At 38.1% G+C, this 15,677-nt stretch overlaps 1 protein-coding gene across 1 annotated transcript; it reads right to left on the bottom strand.

Annotated features, from left to right (window-relative positions):
• Nucleotides 1-61: 61 nt before the first annotated feature.
• comp (cartilage oligomeric matrix protein) lies at nt 62-13,990 on the bottom strand. Its single transcript, XM_067596653.1, has 19 exons — nt 13,866-13,990; nt 10,889-10,962; nt 10,439-10,490; nt 9,889-10,037; nt 8,365-8,502; nt 7,377-7,454; nt 6,356-6,508; nt 5,937-6,041; nt 5,483-5,590; nt 5,196-5,352; nt 4,885-5,003; nt 3,695-3,747; nt 3,414-3,607; nt 2,527-2,705; nt 1,989-2,037; nt 1,348-1,544; nt 1,007-1,179; nt 684-823; nt 62-201 (listed from the first exon to the last, which is right to left on the bottom strand). The coding sequence occupies exons 1-19, from the start codon at nt 13,930-13,932 to the stop codon at nt 143-145; spliced, it is 2,244 nt and encodes a 747-aa protein (XP_067452754.1). The 5' UTR covers nt 13,933-13,990; the 3' UTR covers nt 62-142.
• Nucleotides 13,991-15,677: the final 1,687 nt, after the last annotated feature.

Below are 15,677 nucleotides of genomic sequence, written 5' to 3'. Positions count from 1 at the left end.
CTCTTTTGTCAGGATTTTACTGGAGATGTTTCAGAGACCTCTGCTGGGCTTTTCATTGAACGTTTACATAGTGATGATCTTTCTGACACCAAGTTGTGCGTTGGAAAGTGTTCCCAGAATTCCCTGGGCTCGTTTACTCTCATCAGGCCACCAGCTGGACTTGCTGCGCTCTGTAGGTGTCAAAGTCCTCGGGAATAGTGTCTGGAGAGAGACAGATCAGTGTAGTTTACAGTTTGAGCAATCAACGAAGAGCATTTATCTTACATTTATACTCTATTTCCAATGAGTACAAAAATAAATGTCATCCAAATTGATAAAAATCCTCTTTTAATTGTATTCTTTTAGTACACTGTTAAGATGTGTCTCAGTCAATCAGTTAAAAAAAAACATTTCTGGCCTCATATTGGGCAATTTACAATTATGTGCCTTAGTAGTACTTGAAGTTGATGTCCCTCAACTGTCAATAATCTGTTGTAAAATGTTGAAAGATCCACTAATGCTTAGTTAAAATCTTATTTTATTTAGAACTTAGAAGAGATTAATAATAGGGTCAATTAAATAGGAAAAAACAAAGACATGTAGATGTAAAACAGAATGTCACAGTTAAATAAAGTAAGTCTGTTCACATGTAAAAGGTAATAAAAAATGTGTTTGAAGGAAGTGATAGCAGACCCAACACTCACCGTTGCAGCGGTAACGCAGGTTGGCCCAGATGATGTTCTCCTGGGAGAAGCAGAAGACTCCCAGTCGGCCTCCTCTCATTGTGGCGTCTATGATGACGCCTGTGTCCGCCACCATCTGAGGACCCTCGTAGAAACGAACCCTGCACACCGACAGAGAGTAGTGACATCACACCGCAAAGAGTGGATTCAACATTTTATAGGAAAATTTGTGAACAAGACAAATGTGGAGCAGCTACTTCTACGTCATTCTACTCAACAGTTAAATTCTACTCCCGACAAGACAGCAAGCAAGTGGCAGAATATTCCTTTAACTGAGTCAGTACCTGATGTAGCCATCAGCAGGTCGGTGCTGCAGGAACCAGCGATAAGACGTCTTGTCCTTCCAGCCAACATTGCGAGCATCTTTCCACAGCAGCTTCACCTGGTCACTCGTGTCGCCGGTGTGCCACAAGGCATTCCTCAGGTTCTCACCTGGACCCGTGTTTGACTTGACAGCCTTTTCACAACCACGAATGACAAGAAATCTGAGTCTGCACAACATTTGAAGTCTTAACATAAGTCATGGCAACTTCTGAATGTTTGTGCATATCGTCAAAAACAATTTAACACTTAAGGAAAAACAGAATATTGTATAGTCTAAAATACTAATGGACCAGTAGATTACCTTCAGCTGGATGCCGGGTTCTGCTACGGCTCTGAATGGGTTTGCCTGCCAGTAGATCTGTTCCACCTGCTTCCACATCACCACGTAGAAACTGGAGCTGTCCTGGTACCCGAAGATGAATCCTGCGTAGTCGTCGTCTGTTACCGTGTTCACATGAAACGTCCCTTCAAAATCCACGCCGCTGAAAGCAGTGTAACCTGATGGAGAAGATGTAGCACACAGGTGTCACCGGATGCAGAAAGAAACTGGAAGCTCTGTTTTAATGTCGAAATTATGGAAACTGAACTACATGAAAATTTGCCCCACTGATATTTTGTGTTTAGTTTAATGTGTGGACTGTTTAGTGGGGAAAGTGGACTCCCCTAAAGCTCAACAAAGGATTTAACAATAATGATCTTACAACTTTTTTTTTCCTACAAGTGACCGTTTCATAACTTATCTCAAACATACATTTCTGTAAATATCAACATTCAAAACTCTGACATATTGGTCTAACAACAAGTTGCCAACATGAGATGCTATGTTAGCATTTACCCAGCATTATTTTCTTCATTTCAGTTACAAATGATGTAACTGTGTTATATAAATGTCATCCATTTTTAAGAGATGTTCTTTAAGGTTTGAATAGCAGATGTTCTTACCAACAGCCAACCCAGGATCACTATTCATCGTCTGGACAATCTCTCTTCCCTGCAGAAAAATGTTTCTTTTTTTAAATTGTTGATTTATAGGACATTTTATCAGACTGAGAAGTAGTTGTGCATTTTGGGACTCTTTCATTAATTCATTATACAGTTGTATATTTGGGAAGTATGCTTTTTTTAAAAAGAAAAATTGTCTACTAGAACCATTAAAGCTCCTGTATGGAAGTATGGAAGGCCATTTGAGCAAATAATGTTTCTAAGACGTTATTTGCTCAAATGGCCTCAAATTACCTTCCATAAATTGATGTTATTTCTCATTTGTTGAGTACATGTTGTGGTGTTACAGATGGGGTTTATGCCAAACCATTTTTTGGCCGTGACTTCAACAGGAAGCAAATCAGCAAGAGAGCAAATCAGTGTATTTCCCAAAATTTAGAAAAAGTTTAAATAAAGATGTATTCCTTTACATTTATGAAGTACTTTATGAAACAACAAAATAGCAGGAAAAAAAGAAGGAAAAAATAAGTCACTCGACCTGGTTCAGCACCACCCAGTTGGGGTCGATCTGTGCGTCTCCCTCCGGATCTAAAACAACGGTCTGATACTCCCTGAAGTCGGTGAGGGTGACCTCAGCGTTTTCAGGACAAGCGTCAATGGTGTCAATGATAGTGTCATTGTCGAAATCCCTCTCACAAACATCACCCACACCATCGCCTGGGAGGACAGATAGATGGATAGATGTAAGTGTTCACTATTCATTATTTGCTGCTATTCATTAATGGTGTTATCTTGAGACGAGTTAATTTATCTTGAGAAAACAAAAGGCCGATTTCTTGAAATAACAAGACAAGAAGCTCATTCTTATTTGTTCATTCTTGTCTTTTCTCCATATCTCCCTCACATGGATGGCACAACTATTTAGATCAAGCGCAAGAAGCCTTCAGGTGGCTCTGAAGGGTTCAAATGTGTCATATGTTGGTTCTTATTCCCTCTCTCCACCTTACTTTCCCTTCTCTCATTAAGTCTAATAAAATGAAAATGCTTGAAAGGTATTGTTTGGTACTTCTCCTACATGAGACATCCTATCAGGAGTTAATTAACCTGCCATTTGGCTGTGACCCACGTGTCATTAATAAAGGTGCTGTTATGACATTTTCACCTTAAATTAGTTGCTACAGTCGTCAAGATGCCATCTATGCATGCTGGCATGGCACTCCTGATCTCTGATAAACATTATAAGTAACAAGAGGAAATGACCTTTGGTTTTCTCGTGATAACGGGTTGATTATCTTATCTCGAGATAACAAAGCTCATTTTCTCAAGATAACGAAATAATTAACTTGTGATCTCAAGATAACAGCATTAAAAAAAGCAATTGCAAGCCTAGCTGTTCTTGGCTTCCTGACCTGGAGCATTACTCACTGTCAGAGTCCTCCTGCAGAGGGTTGGGGATCAGACGGCAGTTATCAGGTCCAGGTGGCAGCAGGTCCGGGATGCCGTCATTATCATCGTCATCATCACACTCGTCTCCCTTGCCATCCTTGTCGGTGTCCAGCTGGGAGCTGTTGATCACGGCTGGGCAGTTGTCTCGAGAGTCTTGGTGACCATCGCCATCACTGAGCAAGAGAGATTTTGATCACTACACTACACTAATTACACAGATACAAATGATTCGTGATGTGAGTGATTAGGTCACACAATACCTGTCCTTGTTGGTGTCACAAGGGTCTCCAATCAAGTCATTGTCTGCATCCATCTGAGAGACATGACAGTCATTGTTAGCATATAGTTAAACCCAACAGTAAACCAGCCATGACTATATGATACATTTGGTTGACAAGACAATGTGGATTCAGCTAGTTGAAACTCTTTAAGAATTATACATTAGTTTTATTGACTACCACCATGTTCTTCTTATTATTTATGTTCTTATTTATTATTATTTTCCACTAGCAGCATGAGCAATGTAGTATTTGGGGACTTAAACTTTTCCAAAGAATAACTTAACACCAGGCTGAAAAGCAGTGTGTTTCACTGCCCTCGCTGGATGAAAGTTTCACCTGTAGCCACACCCAACAGTGATGTCACAGTGTACTGACACACCCTGAAGTACACTTCTACATCACTGAAGGAAGGTGACAAATAGTCACAAAGTGGGAGGAGCTGCTGGAAGCCAGTAAGGCACAAGTCAGAGCACTAGAAAATTCAAAATACTTCATTGCTGCGCTTTGCAGAACAACACACAGTGTCATTGTTTCTGAATTTACCAACAAGTGACACAAAATTTAAAAGAACTGCTTTAAGCTGCAGGTTGTCTTTTCAGTTTTCTCAACAGTGTAATCTTTAGCCATTAGCTGTACACATAAAAGTTTAAGGTCAGTGATTTGATAGTTCCTGCTGAAATACACCCGTGGGTCACTGTTTTTATCAAAGAACCAGATATTTTCCAACACAGTTCATCTTTTGGAATAATGATTTAACCGGGAGAGTTTCATCTTGATCCAAGCCGCACAAGAGCTCCAACTGTGAGTCACATAATAGGAAAAATGAATGGAGTTTTACTATTAAACCACTGGAGGTCAGTAAAAACAACTGGTTTTAAATTGCTCTTGTGGCTTTTTGTGCAGATGTCTTTGGTCAACATTCTTAGTGATAAATACCTTGGAAATGTCACATGGACATTCTTGAAGTTTCGCCCCTAATTCTTCTTTATCTTTGACAGAAAGAAGTTGCAACTCCGTTTACAACTTTACTCTCCATATCATATTTGTACCATCTGTAGTTTTCAGCATTATGTCTAAAGAGTTCAACATGTTTAACCTCAACCTTACTAACAAGCTTTACATACTTAGAGGCAACTTATACCTGTTATTCTTATTAAAAGATTTCTGACCTGGTCGGGGTTGGGAATATATGGACAGCTGTCGCAGGCGTCTCCCACTTGGTCTCCATCGCGATCTTTCTGGTCAGCATTGGGAACCCTTTTGCAGTTATCCAGGTGATTGAGGATTCCTGAGATTAAAGCAGGCATCAATGTTTAAAATCCAATTCTGATTTTATTCAGGCATAGATTTATATCTGTATGAATGCATCAAAAACTTTTCAATCATAACTTAAGTGACATGCCACTTTTAACTCAGTGTTGCCATTGGTTTTTCAGTATGCATGAATAACTCTAATAACTAAATTTTGTAGAATACTCACCATCCCCATCAATATCTTCATCACACTCATCACCAAATTGGTCCACATCTGTGTCCTTTTGGTCGTTTTTGACGGCGCGGCAGTTGTCACATGCGTCACCAAAGTCGTCTTCATCGATGTTCCTCTGGTCCACATTGGGCACCAGCACACAGTTATCCTGTAGAGAAGTTTTAGTTTTAGTGTCTGCAGGTCTACTGAAGTGAAAAATACATGCTCGTAGGCTTTTCATTCATACATGCATTCAGTTTTATCCATTATTTTCATGTTAAATTCTTTTGTGCATGAACCTGTGTGTTGGGTATCCCATCCCCATCTGCATCTTCATCACAGGCGTCTCCAATTCCATCACTGTCGGCATCTTCTTGACCAGAGTTGGGCACAGTGAGACAATTATCCTGAAAAGAAAAGCACTCGCTATTAAAGTAGACTACAAGAAGGGACAGCCAGAGTTAATATAAAGAGATTAATGGCTGAAACTTAAAAGTCTTTCATCAATCTTGGATTCAGTTTTGAAGTTCAGTGTTCCTTGATAGTCTAATTGCTGTTTCTTACAAACAGCATAAAAAGTCGCAACAAAATTTGACTTAAAGTACAATTCCTGACTGAGTCTCACCAAGTAAGTGTACAGTATATCACCATGTCTATAAAATATCTATGTTATTCTTTGCAGATGACTACTTCTTTTTATTTTTCTGTGTCATTAATTTTCAAAGGCTTCCCATGGATAGAAAGGAGACTCACCTTGGCACAGTTCCTCTCAGGACAGTTCAGTTTGTCATCGGGGAAACCATCGATGTCAATGTCAGGGCCGCAGAGGTAGCCGTTTCCAGCCCAGCCAACTCCGCACTGGGGGGATGGAAAATGTTTTATGTACTGTACATAAGGACTGTTTTTGTTGGCCCTGTCATGTTCTGCATACAGTATAAGATGAACTTAAGTGCTCAAACAGACCTTTGACTTCACAACATCTGGCACGAGCATGCAGACTTTAATATTTCAAAGCGTTGGGTTAAAAATGTTTAAACAGCTTCATGATATGTCTAAAAGGTTTGTACAGCCTCACCCATAAAGCTCTACCTGATTCTCAAACATAGAAAAATTTACTATAAAGTGAAAATTTGAAGAAATCTGATTAAAGACAGGAAGTAGAATTTGCTCACTTGACATTCGATCGTCCCTTCTCGATGGACAATGCACTCTGCACTGGCATGGCAGGGGTTGGGTTGGCCGTTCCCACATGCTCTCTCAGGCTTACAGCCACGTCTCTGATCACCAATATAGCCCGTCTTACAGGGACCACACCTGAAAGAGCCCTGACAAGGCATCAAATCCATCATTAGTGTTAAGGGTGAGCATCAATCCATGTTCCTACATTAATATTATTGTAAAAGAGCTTCATAAGGCAGCACTGAGCAGCAGGATTTGGGATTTTCCATTGGTTCCATGACTTAAATGTATTTCACAAGGATGTCATTGTAAAAAGGCCCCTGTACACGGAGCAAATTGGGTTGTTCCAAAGGAAAGTTGACAATTGTAAGAGAAACACAATGAAATCTTTGGTCTTCAATCCAAAACAATGATCCTAGATCACAATGTGAGAGACCAAAATCACAGTGTGCCTGCTGTAATGAATCATGTCTACAAACCAACTAATCAAAATACTTCTATGCTTGTGTTTTGTCTTTCTGCATTTTCAAAACATGAGCACAGCACAGATGAATGAATGAGAGTTTTCTCTGCTTGCATATCCTTTTAGCGCTGTGATTTTCCAGACATTTGTTGCAGAAGCTAACATGACTGAACATCAGAGTCAGAAACAGGTTTATTGCCAAATAGTTTACACATACAAGGAATTTGCTTCACTGTTGTGGTGAAAACAATTAAAATATACAAAGTAAGAGAAAAAACAAGTACCACAAGAGTTAAATAATCATAAATAATATAAAACCTTCCCTTCTTTGTTATGTTAAGGACCTCAAATACCACTGAATGCCTGACATGTTGGGGTCCCTCAATAACACTTTAGTGTTATCTGAATCTTTTTCTGTGGTTTGATCTTGCAAAACTCTAAAATAAAACCTTGTATGAAATCATTTTTTATAGGTTACACAGTAGTATAGTTATTGTATGAGCAGCAGGTTTTTCATTTGATTGTTGTAAATTCACAGCATTTTTACTCACAGGGGTGTTCATACAGAGTGAGTTCTCCACGCAGCCTCCATTGTTGGGGCGTTCACACTCGTTGATATCCTTGCACACCTTGATGGGACAAACAATCAGAAAGAACAACCGAACACTTCAGTGGGTTTACAAGATTTTCACATCAAGATTGTGATAGGACGACAGGTAAAACGACATGCAGTGGAGTGAAGTCAGTCCTGGATGGATGATTAAGGTGGTGCTGAAACAGTCCAGTGCACATTGTTCAACGTATTGTATGTAAAGGACAGAGGGAGGAGGTGTTGCTAATGGATGCGGAGTAAAACAGGTGAGAAGCAAAAGGAGGAGCAAGGAGGGAGAATTTTATTTAAAAAAAAACACAAAATCTCAAAAAAAAGGTGGGAAGATAATTTAAGGGTTGAATTCTTTTTATAAATTCAGCATGCTGATATTTTTCACACAATTTTTAATTCGATAAGTTACATATCTTTAACTTTATTTCCAAGATCTCTTTTGCAAGAGAGACTTAAGTACATCAGAGAGAACGAAAACAAGCATAACCAGACAAACAAAAGCACAAACAGCATCAGAAACAATCATACACATCACTAAATAGTAATAATTTAAAGTTTGAAATCAGCCAGTGGGATGAGACATTCAAGCTTTAAAATTCCCTGTAATTCATGACATTTATGGGGTTCAAAGTAGAAAAAATGATGATGATGAACAAATGATCATATCAATAGTAGCTAAACAAAACTTAAGACTCGCTTTTTTTAAGTCTTAATGTTCCTGGAGCCTGATTAATTTACCAAAATTAACTTTCTTACATAATTTATCGCTTCCCATGCTAAATTCAAAACCACTGCTCACCAGACCAGATCTAAGGACTGTTAAACTATAGTTACCCATCTGGAAAATACTGAACTTGGGAAGACCACTTTTTCTTCTTTTGTAGTAGTAGAAGTAGTAGCAATAGTCTTAAGTGTTAGTATTTAGTGGTGCTGACCTGTTTGTTGGCGGTGGCGTAGGCGAGACCAACGCCCTGGACCTGGGGGCCGGTGTATCCAGCAGGACAAGAACCACAGCGGAAACCTGGGGAGGTGTTGATGCAGCGCACACCCATGTGACACGGCATCACAGTACACTGCCAACAACGAAAACACAAACACACATCAGGACGTTTTTAAGGCTTTTTTACACCAGTTTACTTCATGAATCTTTGAGATTTGACCTTTGGGTCAACAAACGTAGAAGTATTGATAATAAAGGCTCTGCACACACACTTTGGCTGATTAAACATGAACCACAAACAAAAACAGAGGTGTAACTATCCCACTTAAACAGGTGCAACAAAACTAATCAGAGGGTCAGAGAGAGTTACTTTACTGACTTAAATATCACAATACAAATATACAAAATAACTTAACATGATCAAATAAAGACATTAGGTTCCATATATAATGTATATGTATATGCAATTCTGCCAAAAAATAACAACCAAATGCTCACTTTCTAACATTTTCAGGCAAGTATGCAACATAACTAAGGCTCTCTTGTCTGTCCCTACAGTATAAATAATGAACTAAGATCATTTGTCAGATTTTACTCTGATCTAATGAATCTGAGGACTCTATAAGTGAAAACACCTGTGTGGGTGGATCTTACTGTAGTTGTGTAAACTTTTAAAACAAGTGACTTCCTGTCAAACAAAAAGGTCACTAGTACTGTTGCAACATGACGCTCTGCAGCTTTTTGCACTTTTAGCTGCTTTTAGCTCATTGTTTTGGTTTGCAGCTGCACTGTGTAATTTACTGGCATTCAAAAAATCATTAAATCATGCTGTGTGCATTATTGCATCATACCATACTGAACCATATCATGCCTTATTGTACTGTATTGTTGTGTCACCTGATCATATTGATATCATCAAATTATATATGCTAGTGTAATATTGTGTTGTTTTGTATCATAAAACGTTTTGTATATTATATGACATATCATGTTGTGTCACAGTGTACTATATCTTAATGTAACGTAATGTATCCTAGTCAATTTTAAATATATATGTATAGTCAAATATCACAAATCATAAAGAACTTTACAAAGTGTACAGCATACAACATCCTCTATTCCTATACCAGATACAGACAAATGGCCCCAAAAAACCTTTAACAGGGAAAAAAGTATCCTACAATGATGTATCACAACATATTGTATAAGTGTAACAATTGTTTAAAAATAAAAGTTGACCTTGTTTTTATTATTTATTTCTTCGCTGTTGTGTTTTTATGATTTCATCCAATTTTTAAATTCTAAACTTTCATTAATTTACTTATTGATCCTCATCATGATGTCTGTGTTATTGTTTTAAAATGTGCTCTATAAATAAATTAACTTGATTTGACTTCACTTAGCATCAGTGTGTTATATTGCTGTATATATTAATGTATTATAGCATATGATTCATCGTAAGGCCTCTATGGGAGGAGATTTAATTTAAGTTCTTGTATTGTATCACATCTCTGCGTACCTCGTCCACGTCAGTGCAGTGGGTACCGTTGCCCACCATGCCGTCAGGACAGGGGCCGCACTTTATACCCTGGGGTGTCACCATACACTTTACCCCTGGGTGGCAGGGGTTGGGCACACAGGAGGGACGAGGCTGTGCTCCTCCCATCCCTGAAGAGAGAGAAGATCAGTCATCTTCTGCTTTACTGCAGTGAAATGTCTGTTTGTTTTGATGATTTATGTCATCATATCATATCTTGTTATTCAGTTTGTTCTGATTGGCTTTGTATCATGGTAGATTTTCATGATGTTATGAAACTTGCTTTAACAGCTATAAATATGATCCCATTGTTTCTCATTAGTTTTTTGTATGAGGGTCCCTGTGGAGGTCGTAAAGGTCTAAAAAACTAGAGGAAAAGAGTAGCATCAGAATTTAGAGGCTGTTCAAAACAGTATTTTCATCATCAACATATATTAATTTTCAAGATTTAAGTGTCGGGAATGATTGAAATTTCAAAATTGTGTATTTTCAGGTAGAAAAAAGAGATGTATTGTATGTACTGTGAACTCACCACAGGCTTCACACTCCATCACTGTGTTCTTCAGGAATACTATCTCTTTTATCTAGAAAAGCAAATAATTGATTAATATAAATATATATATTAAATAATACAGAATGTAATAATAACAACAACAATAATAATAATAATAATAATAATAATAATAATAATAATAATAATAATATAAACAAAATAACATAGGATTTAATTTAAAATGCTTTCTATCCATATTGAAAATATGTTTGAAGAGTTTTATCTCATCATACTTAAAATGCATCTGATTTTAATGTAAAGTTGTTACAGTTTTATCAGCAAATGTCTTAAAAATAATAAACTGTGTAAAGATCAGTTGCTTGTTTTACTTCCAGCTTAGTCTCATCTTCATGTGCAAACAAATACACCTGCACACACAGTTGTGAAGAGACACATATTGACTTCATTGTCTAAATGAAGGAGGTTTACCTGCTGTTTCAGAAGCTCTTTAATCTCAGCCAGGGCGAGGTTCGTCATTTTAATCTGACTGATAATTTCGCCATCTGGATTTAAAAAGAAAAACAATCATTACCACTAGAACAGGACGGAGATACATTATAAAACCATATGTACTGTAATCAGCTGATGCACACATTTAAAAATTGTAGCCGATGACTCTAATGCAGTTTGAATTGTTCAAATCAATAAAATACTGAAGGTCATACTTTTATTGCTCTTTGCAAGACTTTGAGGAAAAGTTTTTATATTCACACTTCGCAAACTAAAGCTGATATTTTAGTTTTGCTGTATTTGGTTTAAAGATTTAATTGTTAACTGCTGGATATCACATAGTAGTTTCAATGTGGAAAACCAACAAACCAGTTAAACACATTTTAGAATAGTTCAAGAAAAATATTCCATTTTTTGTCCCAGGTGAAAAAATCTGAACACTATTATTGATGTACTTGTAGGTGTTTTACTCAAATGACAAAAACAGTGATAACAGGGAAAGAAATTGACTCGATCTGAACACATTTTAAAAGGTCCAACAATCGTTACAAACAGAACAAAAACAACACAAATACAGATGACAGAGGGGGAGGTGTGTTGAATGTGTGTGTGTGTGTACAATATGCAGAGGGTACAACTGTCAGCAAATACATCTGTAAGGTTTGATCCAACGCCTAAAACAATCTGCTGTGTGTGTGGGGGGGGGGCGGGGGAGGATTAGAGCACACATGTCCTCCCATACAACATGATCCACTGCCTGTATAATACCAAAGTCTAATACCTAACATTTCTCATGCACCGCAGGCCACATTTGTATCCTCTACCCACGCATTCACTGGTCTTGAGCAGAGACAGACATTTGAGTCAGAGATGTGAGATACATTTTCCAGATATGGAATGATACAAGATTTACTGGAAGAAACATTTATCAAGCTTGCAGGAACTCAACTCCATGGGCGTCCTGGTGATGCTACTGTGTAATAGTATCCCAGCTTTGAAAAATGATCTGGATTTTCGATACAGATTATCCTGTTTCAACCATCTGTCAACTATCCAACAAGGAAGAAGGGGTTTTGCTGCTACAGCCTTACTTGGTCTTGTATGACCGTTAGCTTATGGCAGCCAATGTTAGCTAACTTTAATTATTGTGTAACTCTTCTCTCGTGCTAATGTTACACTACAAGTCCTTCAAATTAAACGACCAAATAGCTTGTTTGACCGTGTGGCTCCAGAACGACACACGGGCACATTTTCTAATCTGGCGCTCCAGTCGCCAGGATGACCGTTACAAATCACTGTTAAAGAATATGACGTTTTATGATGTGACAATGCTCAGGTCGGGTTAGGTTTAGGCTCACAAACCGCTCAGTTAGGATCATGGAAAGATGGTTTGGGTTAAAATGATCAGTTTGTTAGGGTAGAGAAACATGCTGTGGGTTAAAGGTGACCTTTGTCGTCATGGCTACAATAACAACCACAGGGTTAAGGTTAGGGAACGATCGTAATTTTTTTAAAAATGGCAAGATTCACGGTTGGAAATGGAAAACGAACAGCGGTCTCTTGTTGCAAAGTCCACTGTTAAGGAAGTTTGTCTACATATGAACTGCGTCACTGCTCCAGTTAATAATTACTATGACCACTAGATGGCATCTGTCACTCAAGTGTAACTGTAAATTGTTTTTGGCTGATTGACATTATGACACCTGTTGGGCCATTTTTCTTGGGAGGAACATCTGACGTTTTAACATATTACAGACACATTTCAATGATTTTATTACGGCGGTAAAACGAGCAACTGACTCTTGAGTGGCTTACTTCAGTTTGGTTGTTGTAGTTTTGGCTTGGTATGGAGAAAGATGCCATTTGAACTCTGGTGGCACCAAATAGTAACAAACTGAAAAATGTCCTTGTCCTCTAATTATCAGACTCCAGTGTGACTCACTTTGACACATTAAAATGAAGAAACTCCAACTAATTCAAGAGAGAGGCAGATAGATAGCAGGTAGATAGCAGGTGAGCAAAAGTCTCAATGAAAACGCAACAAATTTATTTTTGAACCTGGTTTGGTTCTGGTTTGACTCTTAATTGAACATTGTGGATTTAAATGGATTTACCCCCAAAAATGCATCAACTATAACTCAAATTTTACTTAAATTTTTTATCTTCAGTTTAGTCAAAAAGAAACTGCAGATACAGTGTCAGTTTACAGATCCTCCAGATGAGGCTTATCTCTGAGCAGAACACAGATCAGGTGTGGTCATCGCTGCTTGTACCACTTGACCCAGAGACCCTCCAACATCCCCCCTAAAGCCACTTTGACCACTTCCCCTTCCCCCAGAGGAGCCGTAAAAGGGCAGGAGTCTCCTGAGCGTGAAGCGCAGGAAATGTGTTCTTCTCATTAGTAGCAACTCTATTTACTGAATGAATTCCACAGCAGAGGAAAGATACTGGAAATAAATCACTGTCGCTGCTAATAGAAAGGTAAATGAGACCTGCCGTTTTTTTTTCTACAGCAAAACACTCACAATGATGGTTTTTCCTTGTTGTGAGCAAGTTAAGTTTCTGCTCTCTGAAATCCAACTCTGTCCTCTTTAACTTTTATTATCCCTCGACAAGTCAAATACTCATTTAGGTTGTAAAAAACAAGAAATAACAATTTATGGTTTCTAATAAAATATGTTTCTACAAAAATAAAGCTTAGTTCAATGATATTCCATACGTCAGCATATTCATTTTCTCATCCATATGACATTTTACACCTGCAGTTTCTCCATTTTCACAAACTTTATACTATATGGATTGAATCATGGTAGTACATTTACACACATAATACACTAAACATTTATCATAATTAATATAAATTCATGCAAACTATAGAGATTGAGATAGATATTGTTTCCCAGCTGCACAGCAAAAATATCACAATAAAACATAAAAACAGAAACATTTGTCTCACCTCTCTGTCCTGCAGCAGTGTGACCTCCAAAGCAGAGCACACAGGTCAGCACCAGAAACGGCAGCATGGTTTAATCTGTGTTGCTGTTCAGGTCTGCAGCTCGGTATCAGTGCTCCTCCTGCGAACCTGGTTCCAGCAAAGTTTGAGTCTTTCCTCCCTTGCTTTGGTTTTTATACCCTCAACACCACCAACCGCCCCTTCCTCAGCTTACATCCACATCCACAGTGCTCCCCTCAGCAAACCACTGTTTTTGAGAAGTCCAGGTTTGATTGCATAACACTGTATGTATGTATGTATATATAATACATGCATCAATCTGGGTTTTCTGCATATATCATGCCAAAATGGAACAACTGAATAAAATCATGATGCCTCATTAAACAAGAACCGTGCATATGTCAAAATGGTTTATGAGATACTGAGAGGTTTATGGCTCGTTGGTTAGTTGGTATCTTTCAACTGGAAACTATAATCTGTTCTAATTTTAACATCTTACCAAAATTAATGAATATGCTGAACCTGCTCAGCACCATTTTGTTGTTAACTTGAAATGAAAACTCACTTTTTGCACTTTAGTTGTATGATCATCCCTCACCTGAAGGAGATTTACACACCGTGTCCCTCACAGGAAAAGGTACATTTTTCTAGATTTGTTCAGTTTTTAAATGAATATTAAACCGAATTCATTTTTTATCAATTTATGATGTATCCATGTGTGTTTTATAACATACTGTAAACTTTGTATTTGACATGCTGCTGTATGAACATTATTCACATAGTCATGTTAATGATGATGATATGGCTTTACAGAAGATTGAAGATATAAAAATACATCTGAATGAGAAAAAATGAAAGTAACACTTTCAGAAACAGAAAAACTCATAAAATACATACATAGTACATAAAATCAGATAACAGGCTTTATAGCAAACCCCTGTTACTGTATTACAGTTGCATTTGTGTGTGTGTGTGTGTGTGTGTGTGTGTGTGTGTGTGTGTGTGTGTGTGTGTGTGTGTGTCAGTAATGGGATCAGCAGATGTTGGTAACATTCCTTGCAGTGGAGGTTTTGCTGTTGATCACCTTGTCAACCTCTCACCACCTCCTCTCTCTCTCTCTCTCTCTATCTCTCTCTCTCTCTCTCTCGCTATCTCTCTCTCTCTCTCTCTATCCCCCGCCTCGCTGCCTTGCCCAGCTTTACTCTGTACCTCTGCAGGAAAAACAAACACAGCAGCTCATCCCTGTTGTCATGCTGGAGACCTGGACACTTTACTCAGACGTGGGAGAAATTACACAACATGTCTGATGTTTCTTATTTAGTTTAGTTTCCTGCAGGAAAATGAATGGATCAGGCTGTGACGTTAGTGAATTAATTTGTTCTCAACTGGTTTCAATAGTGGCTATTATTAAAGGGTAGAAGAAGTCTTCTATGAGTTAAATGAGGAACAGTATAAAACAATCAAACGAACGTGGTCACCATGTTGCTGCATCATACATATTTCTAAGTATTGCACCAATGTAAAGATGTAAAGACACTTTAAGAACGACTCTCCGAGCTTTATGATTCACACTTCCGCAGCTGTATCAACATGTAAATGTGTTAATTAAAGGAACATTTTTACATTTCTTATGAAAAACACTTATTTGCTTTTATCCTTTCAGACTGTTTTGGGGTGGCATGTGTCTGACCATTTTTTTGTAACTTACTGGAACTGACAATCTGACGTTCACGCCCACTTCATGTGGTTCTTGCACTGGTGTGTTTAAGGGCAAAAGTAGGCAGGACTTGAACTTCTCTCTCAAGCTTTTTTTTT

The sequence above is a fragment of the Thunnus thynnus genome, chromosome 8 (genome assembly GCF_963924715.1).
Source record: "Thunnus thynnus chromosome 8, fThuThy2.1, whole genome shotgun sequence".
Classification (NCBI taxonomy): domain Eukaryota; kingdom Metazoa; phylum Chordata; class Actinopteri; order Scombriformes; family Scombridae; genus Thunnus; species Thunnus thynnus.
The sequence above is the reverse complement of the archived record's forward strand: the minus strand, read 5'-3'. Positions and strand labels throughout refer to the sequence as shown.

Coding starts and splice junctions, on each gene's coding strand:
- comp (XM_067596653.1), bottom strand. CDS start 13,932: ATGCTGCCGTTTCTGGTGCTGACCTGTGTGCTCTGCTTTGGAGGTCAC. Junction 8,503..9,888: donor ACTGCACTGACGTGGACGAG/GTACGCAGAGAT, acceptor CGTTGTTGGCAG/TGTACTGTGATGCCGTGTCA. Junction 824..1,006: donor CCTGCTGATGGCTACATCAG/GTACTGACTCAG, acceptor GTCGGTGTGCAG/GGTTCGTTTCTACGAGGGTC.